General features: G+C 42.6%; 1 protein-coding gene across 5 annotated transcripts in view; it reads right to left on the bottom strand.

Moving 5' to 3' along the window:
* Nucleotides 1-16,604, bottom strand: part of MEIS1 (Meis homeobox 1) — a 180,601-nt gene extending 163,997 nt beyond the window's left edge. For 4 of the 5 annotated variants that reach the window (XM_081314016.1, XM_081314017.1, XM_081314019.1 and 1 more), the window contains exons 1-6: nt 15,211-15,305; nt 13,123-13,349; nt 11,148-11,289; nt 10,529-10,579; nt 9,738-9,788; nt 8,096-8,242 (exon numbers count right to left, since the gene is read on the bottom strand). In XM_081314016.1, the coding sequence (XP_081170142.1) occupies nt 8,096-8,242; nt 9,738-9,788; nt 10,529-10,579; nt 11,148-11,289; nt 13,123-13,349; nt 15,211-15,222 (630 nt within the window). In that variant the 5' untranslated portion in view covers nt 15,223-15,305. Of the gene's footprint in view, nt 1-8,095; nt 8,243-9,737; nt 9,789-10,528; nt 10,580-11,147; nt 11,290-13,122; nt 13,350-15,210; nt 15,306-16,584 lie in introns of those variants that run through there. The other variant, XM_081314018.1, reaches the window with a different exon arrangement.
* Nucleotides 16,605-17,239: the final 635 nt, after the last annotated feature.

Here is a 17,239-nt window from a genome sequence, read left to right as displayed (position 1 = left end):
ACAACTTCCATATTTAGTTTTGCTTATGAAGTCTCATTAAAATTACTCAGAAATATGTATTCTGTGATTGAGATAGATATCACAAAATCTTACTTTCAGACAATCTCAATGTGTCGTAAGGTAGTTCAGGTATCCAACATATCCCCATGTAGGTCAACAAATAGCAATGGTCCGAATTTGGAAGCCCTCTCACAAAAGAGTTAATTTAAAATTACAATACATTTTAGCCTTAATTTTAATAAAAACCATACAGTTTTACTATAATACATATTCCAGCCAGTATACTTTAGTCATTTCACACTTTTTATAATTTATATAATAGCCAAATTGAAAATTACTATTTTTTTTTCTTAAATTAAGACCAATCTCATGCACACCTGAAGAAACTCCAATACCGTGGGGATGCAATCAATCCCCATTCAATTCTAGCATCTGTTCCTAGAAAGTCTGTGAAGAATGTGTTCACACGGCTTTTAATTATCTCACTATATCCACATTTTGTTGAAACATTAATTTTTAGGATTTGATCATTTAAATTTTGAGGCTAAGATTATTGTCTGAAAGTAAGTTTCTAAACAAGCTTATTTAGGCTACAATCTTACTTATGCTTGCACAGAGCACATCTTCTTTCAGATAAACTTGTGCATGTTGCAGATATATACTTAATATATATTTACAAATTATTCAGTCATTTTGACTGAATAATTTGTAAATATATATTAAGTATATATCTGCAACAGCATAAGTATATACCTGCAACAGCATTCAGCTGTTTAGTTAATGTTTACTTTCATAATTCTGCCATACTATAAAATGTACACTTTTACTTTGAAGCCTTATTAGATCCAAGTTCAATCTTCTTAACTGGAAAGTTTAAATCTGGAACTTCAATCTAAAAATAAGTTTCATCAAACAACTTGCCTTAAGCTGACTGACATCATTACCCCAAACAAAAAGTATAACATGGGAATGTATGTTGTATTGATTTCAGTGAGGTGTACATTGAAGCCATGTGTTTATGAGCAGGCTGTAAAGCTCTTTTGTCTTTTCCAGTAACCTGCTACCGAGAGGAAAATTAAATATTATTCCTCCACAGAAAATGTTTGGTATCTATGTAAAGTTTTTGTGTCTTCTGCTTGCTCTGCTTTTTAATTACCACAACCTATGTATTTCAACTAAATACAGGGATTACTATTATATGTCAAATCCTATAACCCGTCTACAACCATCCACACATCAAGGTTGCAAACATTTAAGACTCTTTAAAAATGACTGAGACTCTAGTATCAGTTTACTATCCCTTCAACAATTTCCTTGACAGTGGAATCAAATAATGTTGAATTATAGACCTCCTCACAAGAACTGTTATTTCATTTTTTTATCATTTCTCTGCTAGCCCCTATAGGAATTTGGCTGTTTGCCAGTTTCCATTTATGTTTCTATATACATACTGCATTTGGCTTACATAGGAAGATTAAATGATGATTCTGTCAAAGATTATTATTTTTATATTTGTTAACATTTATTTTACATAAGAAAAATACTATTGCCTGAATACATTGCGTATATGTTCACACATTTTATTTGGATCTCTGCTAGCAATTATTTTATACTGTGGTGTCTTTAAAAAAACTAGTCAATAAAAGCAACTTGCATATACATTATTGAAAGGTAAGTGTCATAATCTTTTACAGCTCACCCAGTGGCACCTGAAAGCTGAGATGAAGCAACTTACAGTGAAGACTCCCTGGGCACTGGTTGAAAGGATAAGAATTACCTATGAAACGAACACCCTCTTCTATGATTTACGAACCACTTTGTTCTGTTTAGTCTGAGACTGTATATACACATATACATTTTCCTACCAACAACAAGGAACACCTTGATGTTCTTAAATGATTATTTATTCTGATAAACATTTTAAGAACTATGTAGCTATTTAACTGATTTGTTAGCAATACAAAGCGGAGTACTTGCAGAGAAAAAAGTGGCACCCAACTCCATTAAACTTAACACCCAATTAAATATACATTTATTTACATTCACAAATTCAACCTCCAGTTCCTATAAAACAGCTTAATTATAATAAATCAGTTTGTCTCCTGAAGGTATATCAAATGTAGTGATAATCTGTATAAATTACTATTCTAACAAGCTAAAACCTATAGTTAATTCTGGGAAAGAAACTATTATCATCTATCTGAACATCCTTCTAGGAGGAAGGCTTATGTAGAAACATTGTTTAATACTTAGAAGTGATTATTTAAATTATAATACATGGAATAGCAATAAGTTATAACTTTATCCTTAAAAGGACTTATCCTTCTATGAGGATAAGAAGAATTTTACAGTGCTCAAAAAAAATGTAAGAAGTAATAAGATTCTCATCACTTGGCAGAATGCTACTAATGACCAATTCACAGTGTTTGTTATTGTTTTATAAACTGTTGCAGTATTTATCTACAGTTTCCCTTCAGGGAAAGTGGAATTTATATGAATCTACAAGCTATCAAAATCACTTTTTTTAAAAAAAAACAAATCCAAGTAATTTAAAGGAAGCTTGGTTTCTGGTCTGCTTAGCATAGTTAAACTACCACAATTAGAATTATGTAGCACAATCCAATGCATATATTCACAGAAGTAAATACTAATGCAACAAAATAAGTCAATTCTACAATAAACGTATTTCAAAATTGCAGTTTAACTGTCAACAGTTGTTATGACATACAAATGCTTAGAATAAAATATCTTAATAAACATTAATATCTATTGATAAGAAACATTAATAAAAAGGTGTTCTTTTAAAAAATGCAGTAAAGCATTTAAATGCTTATTAATTGACATCCAAAACAACTAAATCCTAAATATGTAACTTGGAAATAAAAGTTGATATATATAAGTAGTTTTAATTGTTATATTGTAACCATAAACATTTTACCTAATATGTATTCCAGGTAAATAGATAAACGATAAAAATATAAATTTTGTAAATCTTCTCATTTTTAAAATATGTAACTAAGTGCAGTTTAACATCCTAATACTGGTAAGGTTCATTTCAAAACTGGATAGTCAACTTACATTAAGTGAAACAACCTACTCACGTATTCACAATATAATATGTGAGCTAATATTAAAGGCTAATCACTCTTTAGACATGCAAATGAGGCATGGTAGTTTCATAATTGTTGGAAATAAATTCCATGATCAAACCCACTTTTCAGCTTCAAATAGGAAATTCCATACCAGCTCAACTGTTAAAGATGTGCAATTTTTGTTTTGTTTTGGTATATTCTGAAGTTGAACTTCCCATGCTCTGTAGGAATACAAGCAATCGGACATACAAGTTGAGGGGGGGGGGGAATTAATTCTCCATCACTATTCTCAATCCTAAATTCTCATTTTTTTTAGTCAGCTTTGTATAAATTTTTAATGTACATTTAACAACTATTTTAAGTTGACTTTAAAAAAAAAGCATTCTGGAGATAAAAGTTATTTCCAAAAAATTATTTTAGGCTCTGAAAGTCAATGTGCTAACAGAATTGCTACATTAGGGTAACTGCTCACCTCTACCCAAGTCCCATAAATTTCCTTCATTCCCTATAAGCAGATGGCCAGTTCAAGGAGACATGGCAATGATTTTTATTCCCTCCACTAGATTCTGCATAAAATAAGCCACTGTTACACCTTCTACCTGACACATAACTAACCTCTTCCACAGCAGCAAGTATTCTCTCTTAAAGTTGGCTGGTTTAATTCAACACATGCTCGCTCTCTCTCTCTCTCTCTCTCTCTCTCGCTCTCTCTCTCTCTCTCTCTCTCTCTCTCTCACACACACACACACACACACACACACACACACACGTGTTAACTAAAGTGTGCCCATAAAATCGTCTTCCTTTCCCAATGTAGAAGGCTCCTTAGAGAAAGGTCGAGGTGTCACTGAGGCTCCCTGCCACCACTGAATAGCAGCAGACCAGTGATACCAGAGTCACAAAGGCCTACTCAGGCCTCAAAGGCAGAGCAAGCCCTGGGCCACTTGCTCTCCCTTATTCCTCCTTTTCCCCGCTGGGCGGGTGTAGCGAAGAGCAGACACAATTGCTGGCTTCTTTGGTGCCTTTCTTCCCTCTTCGGTGCTTTCCCATCCCTGCCCACTTGCCCCATTGTCTTCCTTGGACACGCCGTCAGGGCATGACTAAACCTCAGCGGGAGGCCGAGGGAAGCACAGGGTGACCCCTGCCTGCCTCCGAGCTCTACAGCTTACACTCTCTTTTCCCCCCAAAGGAGCAAAACCTTCCTCGGCTAGCCCGTCCCCCCCACCCCGCCAAAAAAAAACCCCGTCCCCTTCCTTCATCCCTAACTTGCTCACGACCCGCCCTTAAACACCAGGCGCTGTTCGCCATTTCGCAGGCCTCACGGGCACCTTTCTCGGGGAAAACCGGGACGCCCCGAGCCAGGAACTGAGGAGACTGCGAGCAGGGGCCCGAAGGAGGGATAAGCGGGAGCGACCTAGCGCTTTTCCCCTGAGGCTCTGTAAGGCCCGCAAGCCCGCCTTTTTTTTCTTTCTTTCTTTTTCTGCGCGGCCGCGAGAGCCTCTCGGCTCCAACCTCCTCCCAGCAAAAAGCCGTCTGACTTTTTTCCCCTCTCCCCGTGGTGAATCCCTGACCCTCGCGGCCTACTTTCAGTGGCGGCAGTTACACACGTAAACACACACACGCACACACATCCCGCCATGGCCGGGCCGAGCCGAGCCTTTTCAGGAACCCAACGTGGCGGTGTTGGGCCACTTCACTCGCCGTAACTGGAGGGCGGCGAAAACGTGTTAATTAACGTAGGCCTGGAAGAAAAGGAAGGCTCCAGAGAGCCGCTTTTCTGGCCAAGGCTGACCGCCCACGCAGGGCAGCTAGGTAGGCGCCCTTTGCAACCTCTTGCTGGAAGTTATTCCAGCCCTGCGCCCTGAGCGTCTCTTTCGGCCTTCAGGTGTGGTTGAGGGATTCAGACGGCCGCTTCTTTCGTTGTTTCCCGCCGCCTACCTTGCCCACCAAAGCCTGCCGGGTCCTGTCCGCACCACCACCACCTTTTCTCCCTTGAACGCCTTCTCCACCTGCGCCCTACCTAGTGCCTCGGAAGGCCAGAGAACTACCCCAGCAAGCAAAAGTGGACCCTCCCAACTCCCGTGTAGGCTTAATCCCGGCCGTCGCTGCTTCTTTAGAAAGGGCCGTGAGCGCCATTGAGCAGAAGGGGGCGCCAACCAGCGAAGAACCCGGGCTCGCTTGTCCAGATCTCTTGAGGTCGCTTTTGGCTGCGGGCTTGGCTCGGGAGGAAGGGAGAAAGAAGGAGGGTGGGTGGGTGGGTGGGTGGGTAGCCGTCTTCGCCTTCCCTGACAGACCTGGGAAATGAGCACTCGTTTCTCTTTTTTCTCCCGCCAAAAGCCTGGCTCGCTTTTGTTCCCGGCGGCTACTTAAGGCTGTGCGATAGGCAAAAAAAAGGTGACCAAACTCGGAAACTATGGAGACGTAGGGATGAATTGGTGTTCGCACAAGACCGAAGGGGAGGCTCGTAGCCCCATTTCTTTGATTCAAACGCCTAAGCTTTTGGTTTGGTGGCCTCTTCGTCGTTATTATTACATATATATTTTTTTCCCCACCGTACGTAGATTAACCCGAGACTGGTCCCTACAGTAAAGGGACCGGTACCTGCCATCCACAGGCCAGTCTAAAAGCAGACAAGGCGACCTACTCGTAAACTGACTGGGCCACATTCGTAACAAAGAAAGGGGGAAACTTCTGTCTCCCGGGGAAGGAGGGGTGGCGGAGAGGAAAAAAAAGAAAAAAAGAAAGAAAGAGAAAGGGCGTCTTTCGAGGAAACGACACCAAGCCTTGCGGGGTATCTCCGAGGAACGCACCGCACCCTTCGCAGCGCAGCCTGCGAAATGGGCAAACTACCAGGCGGCGCACGCGCAGTATAGTAAACGCGGGGCCAAGGGATACTTGTAGCTTCGCCGCCGCGCTCGGAGTGGTCTTTTCCGTCTGGTAGCCAAGGAACTTTCACCGGGTTGGTTTTTGGGGGGTTTTTTTCGGGGGGGTGGGGGGGAAGGAAGGAGAAAATATTCAGCAACCCATTAACTTCTCTGCTTGAAGAGACCAAAAAAAAAAGTCAATTCGGAGATGGCCCATTTCAAGCTCGCATGAGCCGCTATAACAAAACATTTTTTAAAGGGTAGCAATAACCGGTGCGCTCGCATGTTTGCGGGCGTCTAAACTTTGGGGAAGTTTATTATATAAACGTCTTGGTGATATAAGAGAATTGAAAAAGAGAGAAAGAATTGGAGGAGGTAATCAAGCTCCCAGTTTCTTTCCTTGAGCACAACAACAAGTCCCACATTTTGCTTCCGCTTAGATAAAATAATGATTCATTGAGAAAAATGGGGCATAAATCTTCATTTTGGACGCAATTAAAGTGTTGATTTCATTTATGCCCCTAAGCGTTTCTTGTAATTTGCTCAAATAGCTTTATGTACCGAGCACTCTCAAGCTTTTAGAAACCTATTTTCTCGTTAGACTTGTTGGATTACAATTTTGATTCAACAACAGCCCTCTTCAATAACAGCCCTTGTTTTCAGCATATCTGCAGGGGCGCGCGGTACCCCCACCAAACCAGTACCCCCACCAAACCTCAGCCACCCCCCTTCCAAGGTCTAAAAAGTCAGCAGAGCACTGCCGGCCCACCCATGTATACATGCAGGGAGTGAGATCCTGACAAGCAAAATTAACAACCGACTTACAAATTTTCCATTGCTTATTGAATACTTTTCAAAAACAAGCATTTTGTCCAAGAGCTTCATAAAATCTCATGGCTGCAATCAACACATTGCTTCTTCTGCCCCATCTTCATCATGAAGGGAGGCAGCCACCAAAAAGAGGGAGCAGTAAATGAAGAACACTTTGAACCGAACTGAAGCATAAAATCGCCTTAATCAAGCCAACAGCATTCTGATCGATGCCTTCTCAAAACAGACCTCTGCCTGCCTCCGCAAAACCAAACAAAAAGCGTCTCTAGAACTGCAGTCCAATGGCTTTCAAAAGTTTCCAACATAACAGATCATTAAAAAGGAAGCAACTTTACAGGAGTGTCTGTTGGAATCTGTTTCTTTCAAAGGAAGCAATAATTGCAACTAAACCACCGGCATTGCCCATTATTGTCACCTTCCCCAACACTCTCCAAGACGATGCCCACCACTAACTGTAGCGTTAAGGAACATTCATGAGTTAATATCACTTCTCCGGTTTAAACCAAAATGATACTTTTGTTTTCCTTTCAAAAGAAAACACACCTTATTCCAGCGAGACGACCATGAGCACAGGAAACCAGGTGAAGTTGGAAGTTTCAGTGGCCCTGCATAGACTGCACAGGGCCTACTCTTAAGACTATTCAGACACCCCAAATAAAGGACAGCCAAAGAGGCAGAGATGACACAGAGTAACCGCAACATCATTCTTTCCTTCACTAGTTCTTGCTGCTTCTCCTGATTTTATTATTTCTTTTAAATAAAGCCCAATGTCCTTGCAGCAGGCAATCTTCATACAAAGCAATGCTCGCTGAGGTCTAAAAGCATTCGGCCAAGGAAAACTGACAAGACAGGCTAATGAACCGTAGAGACAGGAAGAAAATAGTTTGCTAGGTTTCAAACCTTCTCTGTCTTCTTTCCCCAGACCACCAATCTCGGATTTGACTCTTCCTCTTTTTTCCTCCCACCCCTTTCTGGCATCTCTTTACCCTAGAAGCCCCCACAATTCACAAGTAGTGCCTTCCATTGTCATTAAAAGGAGAGTAAATAAAATAAAGACAAAAATTAAAAGCGACAAGGAGCAGGTCAAGTTTGGAGGCAATGCTTTTACAAGCTCATTCCGCCAGGTCGAATCCCAGAGCAAGACTTAATGAAGTAATAATAGCCACATTATTCAAAAATTTTCATTTCGATGGAAATTTATCCAAAAGGGACTTAATCGTATGCAAATAATAAAAGGGGGCGTAGTGACCTGGCAAACGATCTGCATACAGATTTGCACAGCAACTGGAAAGCTGGAGATGACCATACCTGATCTGTTAGGTTTGCTGATCTCGTTATGTCTTCGCTGTCTGATTTTGATCCGCCTTCTCTATCGTCTATCACCAAATCGATTGGCATTTTCCCTTTCAAACAGCTAATGTACCGGTGGCAGAAATTGTCACACAATTCGTGTACCTGCATTATGACAAAGGTAACAACAACAAAATATAATCAAGGGCATGTTAAGTGAAATTGACAAGAGCAATCAATTCCCCTCCCCCCTTTCCTGACATCAAAAGTTCTAAATAGGGGGAAACAGACTGCAATTATCCCCCCCCCAGGCATTCAGAATTAAGAAGAACTTTCTTTTTTTTGGCAAAATAGAGATATCCAGAAAATTGACAGTGACAAGATGATTCACAGCCTACAACATATTCAACACCCATGTTAAATTCATCTGCTCTCAGAGCTGTGACTATTAGTGAGGCAGCCTGCACGGATGACATTTAAGGTAAACTGTTTGATTTTACCCCTTTATAGCATCACAAGCCTTTTCCTAAGGAGTCTGTGGACATAAAGGATCCCTTGCTCCAATTGTACAAAAAAGTGGAATGCTCTGAAAGTACCTGAATCCATGCCCTTACATTCTGAGCTGTTTTAATGTTTTTTTTCCACTGTGAACAGGCCCATATTAACCATTTATTGCAAAGCACAAGCATGCCGCTTGCTGTTAGAAAAAAAATGCCTAAAATGCCTCTATTCACCCCCCCACCCCCTTTCCATATATATATATATATATATATATATATATATATATATATATATATATATATATATATATATATATATATATATATATATATATATATATATATATATATATATATATATATATATATATATATATATATATATATATATATATATATATATATATATATATATATATATATATATATATATGGAAGTAGGACTGGACTAGAAACATTTCAGGACTCTCTGTAATATTGTTTCTACTACTACTACTGTAAAAAAAACCATGAGATATCTATAAATGTATAAATATGGTTGTTGGTTTTTTTTAGTAGTAGTAGTAGAAACAATATTATAGAGAGCCCTGAAATGTTTCTACTCCAGTCCTACTTTGAAATGTACTTGGGTTCCATAGTAGTAGTATTATTAGCACACATATTCAGATTGATCTGACATCTGCCTTTCTTGGGAAAGGGAAGGAGTAGCCCCCACAAAAGAAATAAGAAACTGACACATCTACCAACTCTGGCTTGTTTCTGCAAAATGTTACAGGACAAACTGTGCCCTGTGTGTGACCCTGCAGATGGCTCTTTAAAAGAAAAAGAGGGGAGGGGGGACCTGAAAAACTAACTGAAAACTAAAGTACCTGGATAGAAATAGCTACCCTACGGGAAGCAAGCTGAAAGACAAGCATCCTTCTAAATATTATCCAGTGCATTTGTGCAAAGGTAGTAAAAAGAGATACAAGGCCAGGGCGTTTGTGATCCAGATTTTCAGTGGCTGAAATTGTAATTAAACTGCAAAGAGAAATGGATGCCATGATTGGTTTTGACACTAATTACCAGAAGGAAAGACATTTATGGAAATTCTGCTGTAGCTTCAACTTTAGGAAATATTATTAGATAGGGGTGAGGAAAAGAAAAAGAGAGAGAGTTACCTTCTCTAATTCCAACAGATGAAACCTTAATACTTGTATGGCTTGGATCATCTGTAAAAATACAAAACAATGTAAGTCTCTGTCCCTGATTTTAGGGCTTCTCCAATACTTCTCTTCCTGTTTACTATCCAGGAGTCACTGTATGTACGTTCTTATATATGCAGACATATATGTGCCTTGATGTTTGTGAATATTTTGATTTATTACAGCAACACTAGAACTTAAAAGCTGTCTTTCTGCAGACTGCTTAACAAAAAGAAAGCTCAGATTTTTACTTTTGACCGCTGTTGCAATGAATTGGCCAAATTACATGGCTCATAAATATTTCTTTAGCAAAGGGTAATATAGATAATAATATTGCTGGTCCAGTAGAGGCAAGCAAATATGAGAAGCAGGCTGAAGAGAATAAGTTTCTATGGCAAAGGACTAATTTAATTTTTTCAGAGTCAATTTGACTCAGGATCTTTGCCTCAGACTGCCATTATTCCAGGACTACCCGGCTGCCTCTAAAGCAAAGATACCTCGAAATTTGCATAATCGCAGTTAGGGTAAAATGAGGGGAATGTCCTCGGATAGTCCACCCAACTTCGCTTTTGGGTCGTGGTCCTGAAAGTTGGCTGCCTGGACCTCAAAAAGTCTCCAGCTCGCTTTCTTTTTTCTTTCTTTTTTTCTTTTACTATCGTATCCCCCCTACCCCTCATTCTGAGGCGGGATGGGGAGGAAGGAAAACTTGCCTCGTGTAAGAAAACAGGGGAAACACGTATGTCAGGGAGACGTATCTGAACTCTTACCAAGTTATCCAGTTCGGGGTTAGAAGAAAATAAGGGTTTTTCTGCTCGTATCTAGAGACAGGGTAGAAAAATCCGGGGCGAAGGGATTTAAAAAAAAAAGAAGAAAGAAAAAAAAGCAGTTTGAGAGACCGAGGCAACTCAGTCGTATACCCAAGCTTGCTACGTTACATCGCGCCCCCTCCCCACACACCCACCCCGAAAACTGCTAGGACAGAGCCGAGAGACTCGAGCGAAGGAGCCCAGCGCGCTGCCAAGCCTGTCGGACAGCTGTCTGCTGCGCCTCCTCCGTCCCCCCCCCCCCTTGCGCCAGCAGCGACCCAGAAGCTGGCAGCCTTCTTGGGAAAGTGGCCAGGAGGGCGGCGAGGGTAATCGAAGCCCTAGGGCGACCCTTCAAGTCAATGGGTGGGCCGGAGGGCTGCCCTCTCTTCCGGAGAGGAGGGGGAGAGCCGGAGCGAGAGGGTACCGAGGGGCTGCAAGGAGTGAAGGCAAGGCGACAACAAGGGCTAAGGCAGGCGGCGGGCGAAGCGCTCTCGTCCTTCCCGCCGGGGCTCGCCCAGGCCCGGGGAAGCGCAAAGTGAACCAGCCCCCCCCCCTCCCCCCGAGATCGGGGTTTGCTGACCTGTTTCGCGAACACGGCTATATCTTCGTTGAAAGATTCGGAAGAACAAACGTCGCCTCCCGCTACCCCGGGCTCCCGGGGCGTGCACGTCGCTAGTTCACATTTCTCAAAAATCAGTGCTAAGAGTGGGAAGAGGGGATGTCTGAAATGAGGGTGGGGAAAAAACAAAAAGGTAAGAGTCACCAAAGCAGAGACCCCCGTGAGCCGCGCGGGCTCCAGGAGGCCGGGCTTCGGGCAAAGCCTGGTCTCCGTCGGGGAGCAACCTCCTCCCAAGTGAACTTTCCAGCCCCGCGCTCTCCAAGGCGCCTAGCCCGGCGCAGCCCGCTCTCCTCCCTTTGCAGAACCAGAAGCCTGGATACGACCCCCGGGACCCGGTCTGAGTTGCCCATCTAAAAGCTGGTCAGAGGACCTGAGCAGCGTTATCTAAGACTATTAACCAAATGGATTTAGCAGCCATTTTGAATCCACTTCCCGCCGCCCCCCCCTCCCTCCCCAGCTTCCCCCCACATGGACTTTAGTTCTGGGATGGGGAATTGAGAAATCAGCCTTGGGATGTATTGTAATTGTTTTCAGGGGGGAGCGGGTTAAAGAAAGCTACTTGGGTAAGCTAAATTGTCAAAGTTTTTCCCCATGGGGTGGGGGAAGGGAGGGAGGGAGGGAGAGACAGAAATAAAAGTTCCCTGAAAGGAATTTGAACTGTTTATATGTGGATCATCAGCTCTTCCTCCCAGTTGGATCAGGAGAGATTATGCTTTTCCTTCACAAACTCAGTAAGGTAATGCACAATTATTATTGAATGGAGCATAGGAAAGTCCATGGCGGAAACTAGGGGCTTTTCACATTTTGAGCTTCATTTTTAACATGTTAATAAGTTATTCACCAAATCAACATCATGGTCCTTTCATCTGCAAATTTCCCATTCACCTTCCCTTCTAACCTCTTTGGGGCTGCAGAACTGAAAGTAATCTAAACGCAAAGGGGTAAAGCACGGTAGTTAAATATGCAGCATTTCTTCGGATTCCCGCAAATAGCAGTGGGCGACTGCAAAAGGCAAATTCATCTGAAGTTATACTGGAGGAATAAATCAAGCTGCACACTTTAAAAAAAATATTTTTTAAAAAAAAATCCCGCATCAGAGAAACTCCAAACCTTATCTAAACTCAGTGTGTGTGTATGTGTGTTTGTGGGGGGGGGGGGGGGGGTGTTAGGAGAAATTCTGCAATTAGTCCTGAACATCCCCTTTTAAATTTGAATTTAAAGGAAGCTGTCAAGTTGTTCTTTAAAAACTCTAGAAGTCTTAGTATAGGAAGAAGATAATAAAACATACCTTATTTCTGTATAAATTTAATGAATAGATGAATAGATACTTCTTAATGCTTCTTAAAATCTACTTTCAGAGAAACTTCTATTTTTATTTATTTTATTCCATAAAGTCTTTCTTTTTCTTTCTTTCCTTCTTTCTTTCCTTCTTTTTCTTTTCTTTCTCTTTCTTTCTTTCTTTCTGTCTCTCTCTCTCTCTCCACTTTTCACAAGACTTTTTGCAGCTTATTGCAAAAAGTTGTAACCAAAACAAGTAAAGGACAATTTCAGACCCTCCTCCCCCACACATGTTGAAGGGGAGAAGGGTCTTTCTCTCTGCACAATACTTCTCAGCTCTTAGAGAGAGGGGAGGCATTCTAAATTCTGCAAAGGGACACATGTATTTTCTTTCCAAAACAATTATTTTCTTTCAGTGGGGAAATTTTTATTTCAGGTCCAACAGAAGTTAGCAAGAGCAAGAGCATCACAGGAAAGGAATCCTACCATGGCACATTCTCTCTCTTCCCACCCCCCCACCCCCCAATTCTACAGCTTTCCTACTTTGAGACTGGGCTCTGCAGTGGGTAAGGGTGGGAGGAAAAAAAAAAGAGAGAAAAGAACCAGGGGTGAAGCGGCACATTTTCTGGAGAATAAAACTGATGCTAGCCGTACCTACCCATAAATTGCATCTTTATCTCTCTTTAAAGCGTCATTGACAGAGGAACCCATGCTGGGGGGCATGGCGTTGGTGTGAGCTGTGTGCGGGTATTGATGGGAGTGAAGCGGAGGACCATGGTTCAGGTGGTGGACAGGCTGCATGGACCTGGCGGCGTGGGGGTCCCCATACATGGTGCTCGGAATCCCCACTCCATCCATCCCACCGTAATGGGGTAAATCGTCGTACTGCATAATAAACAGGAGGGAAAGAAAAAAAAGGGTCAAAAGGAAGGCCTTTGATTCTGAAGTGTAGTTTATGCAGGGGTGGGGAGAAGAGAGGAAGCGACTTTGTGTGTGTGGGGGGGGGTTTGAATTAGGAAGAATGACTTGTAAGTTAGGGGAGATGGCACCAAATCAAATGACAGGAAAAGGCCTGGCTTTAAGTGTGAGGGTTTTCGCTCTCCCTCCCACGCCCCCCCCCAGCCACTTTTTTTTTAAAAAGAAAATATAGATGCCAATTAATTTTCCAGTAGGCCATCATAAATATGTCCTTCCTGGGATCCTGGCACAACAATCTTGTGGGAAGGAAAAAGTTAACAGACGATGGTAGACTAGCTGCTTTAGAGTCCAATTCATCATCGTAAATGCATGCTGAAAAGGTGCCTCGTTCAGTGGGCTTCCCCAGCAGAAGTTAAAATGAGGACACCTATTATGAACACGTGCATTAAGATAGTCCTTTTATTTTTAAGAGGTTTCCCTGTGGGCATCAGTGGTGCATGCAAACAGCCCCAAGTGGAGAAGGCCTTCTTCCTTCCCTGATGTTGCAAAGACACTCTAAGGTAGGGTGCACAAAAATAGAAAGCTCCATTTAGAATGACTCTTCAGGGAAATTTCTTGGAGGTTTCCTTTCCTTTCTAGTCTTCTGGGGGACAAGGATAAGAAAGCTAGAGTTAGGATGGGTGTTTGCTTTTGGATTTTTGTATAATTAATAAACAGAATAGTTGGAAAGCAGTCCTGTTTTTAATTTAATTTTCCTATTGTTGAGACGTCACATGCATAAATATCAGACTTCAAATACATTTGGGACAGTTCTAAGGCCATGTATTTTCTTGAGCAAGAGGCAGTGTATTTTATTTAACTGTGCTATATAGTACTGTCTCATTTGCCTACTGCCTTTGCTTCTGCTGCAGGGCGGGGGAATTAAACTTAAAATACTTTTCCTCCATTAATAGCAGAAGCCGAATGTTAGAATTCCTCAGGTGAAAGGATGTGTCTATACTGTGTGTCTGGAAGACAGGAATATCACACGCTGCCATTTCAATTTCTTAAGGACAAATATAAGTAAAGCCCTTGACACTACTTGATCTGTAAAGCTAAATGCAAGATAAACAATCGGGTAACTTTATGGACGATAGGTTGACAAAATAGTGCCATCGAACGTATTTAAAAGTTGCACTGCCTTCTAAATACATTTTTGGGCTTTACTATTCTCGAAAAACCTCAGTTGTTTTTTTGTAGTTCAGGAAACTTCATTCTGGTGAAGTTTCATATCAAAGAATTAAATAATAAATTCTAGCTCTAGGTACACATGTGCATAATTTGGTCTCTTGTCACAATTGTGGGAACAACATCTTAACTAATGGTCCAAGGACTTTTCTAAATAAACCCCCAGCACATATTTAAACTTACAGTAGTTTAAAAAGTTATTATTTGTGAAGATATTATTAGCATATCTTGAAAAGGCCACAGACAAATTTAGAATCCTAAACTGAAAGCAATATTAAAAGGACTGAAGTTCTTTTTCAAGGCTGCCTTTAGGCAGCGTTTCTTTCCCACTAAATGATCAAGTGATATGGACCAAGGGTTTCTGAATATAATACATCTATCTTTAAGAAAAGTCTGAGCTAGGTCTCCCCAACTGAACCATGCAGTTATTAAAATGTTTGAATGTCTCAAAACAGCGGTCTGTTTTATAAAATATCTCGATTTACTCCTTCCCCGTGCGTTTCAGAAATTGCAAAACTCTCCCTCCGGGCCCCACAACGTCTCTAAGATCCATTTTTTACTAATATTATGTTACTTGGAAATTATGATTAAAAATACGTACCCTTTGCGCCATCGGCCTGCTTCTCACCCTTCCTTTTCAACTTCTAATATATCCTCTTTAGGGCCAGTGTGAAAAGAAACAAAACGCGCTCCCCCTCCCTCCCACCCACCCACCCCCAAAATAAAAGGAATAAAGGAGAATCCTTTAAAGTCGCCAGTCGCTTGAGCAGCCGATCAGGAGAGTCTTCAGCCAGATGGACCTCAGAGAAGCGGCACGAGCATTCAGCATTAAAAAAAAAAAGCGGAGGGGGGGGGGGAGAAACGCGCTCTCGCTCGCTCGCTCGCTCTTCTCCTTTCTTCTTTTCTTCCTTTCTCTCCCTCCTGCGTCTCTCACACTCTTCCCTTCTGGTTTCCAAGACAGCGATGGGGAGAAAGGAAATATCCTTACCCCCGAATCTGGTTTTTTTTTTTTTTAAAAAAAGTGCCTCTCAAACCCAACTACCAACTCGCATGACTTTTTGCCACTCCAGCTGTCAATCAAAGGCGAGCTTGTCAAGGTGGTGAATGAATGATGAGACTCCGCTGTGTGTGCTTCCAACTGGTCAGGACACCTCAAATGTTAACATCAAAAGCATAAGAGGTCTAAAAGCTTCCTTTCTTCCTTTTTTTTCCTCCTCCTCCTTCTCCTCCTCCTCCTCCTCCTCCTCTCCCCCTTTCTCTTTCTCCCTCGCTTGATTCAGTCCTAATTCCTAATCAGATTTTCTCTCTTCCCTCCGAGCAATTGGAGAAGCCTAGAGGAAGAAGGTTAAAAAAAAAAAGGCTGTCTGAGTTTGCCTTAAAGGAGCCACGGTCGATGCTGCCTGCTGCAAGTCCCCTGCGCGTGTGTAAAGTGTGTGTTGCACACTGGCGGAGAGGTGGATTTGGACCAGAATGCTGGAACCCGGAAGTAGTGGTGGCCATAACAGGTCGCGTCTTACACAATGCAGCGGGCTGCATCAACTAAGCTCGTAGCGCAGGGGTGGGTTGGGTGAGCCGCAAGGCAAGAAAGAGCGGCTGGGAATCGCTGCGCGGAGAGGCTTCCCCATTAACAAAACACACACACACACACACGCACCCAGCCTTGCTGGCTCTCTCTGTCTCTCGCGCGCTCGCTCGCTCGCTCGCTCGCTGGCTAAAAGAAGCGAACAATGAGCCGAGCCTCGGAGCGCAATTCGGAAGAGTTCCAGCCTCTTTCCCCTTCCCTTCCCGCTTCTTGACTTCTTTAGCGGTGCAAAAGACGAGCTCGTAACTGTTGTTGTTGTTGTTGTTTTTTTGGGGGGGGGAGTTCTTTTTAAACCCACCCTAGTATACTCTTTGGCCCGAGTGTGTGTGTGTGTGTGTGTTTGAGAGAGAGAGAGAGAGAGAGAGAGAGAGAGAGAGAGTGAGCGAGTTGTACCGGAGATCTTGTTTTCGTCGCCTGCCTCTTCGCCGTTTTGAGGGTTGCTTCCTTTCCCTCCACCGCCCACCCTAGCACGCTTTTTCTTTTGTACTTTGTATTTATTTTTCCCTTTGATGACTTCGGAGGCATCGATCTATCGTTATTCTGGTTACGCTCGTCAAACGACACCAAGGGGACTCTTCTGGAGAAACACACACACACACACACACACAAACGCACGCACGGCAGCTGTCTAGGGTAGAAGAACACCCCTTTGTCCCTCCCCTCGGCACCGTGTCGCATCTAGGACGTATCCAGCAGCGATCCACACTGCGCTGTTTAGCAACCTCGGAGGGCTAGTAGTGGCCATTTCCTTTGTCTGGCTAGGGTGTTTTAAGTTCCATTTATTCCCCCGTTCCCTAAAAACAACAACAGACAAAGCGCCCCCCCCAAATCGCAGGACTTTTCAGCGGCTCGCTTGCTTTCTTCGGCGCTGTCTTCTTTGCCCAGATACAAAGCGGAGATCGGTTAAGGGACAAAAAAGCCCTATTAAGGGGATGGGTCTGGGTTTGATTGGCTTGCATTGCGCTTCTGTGGTCCACAGCCAGACGTTTACACAAGGAGTTGTCTCTCGAAACTGCAACATCTCTCTCCCGCCCCCCCCCCCAGAACA

The sequence above is a fragment of the Vipera berus genome (assembly GCF_964194415.1).
Source record: "Vipera berus genome assembly, chromosome: 1".
Taxonomy (NCBI): Eukaryota; Metazoa; Chordata; class Lepidosauria; order Squamata; family Viperidae; genus Vipera; species Vipera berus.
This window is presented reverse-complemented; position numbering and strand designations above follow the sequence as displayed.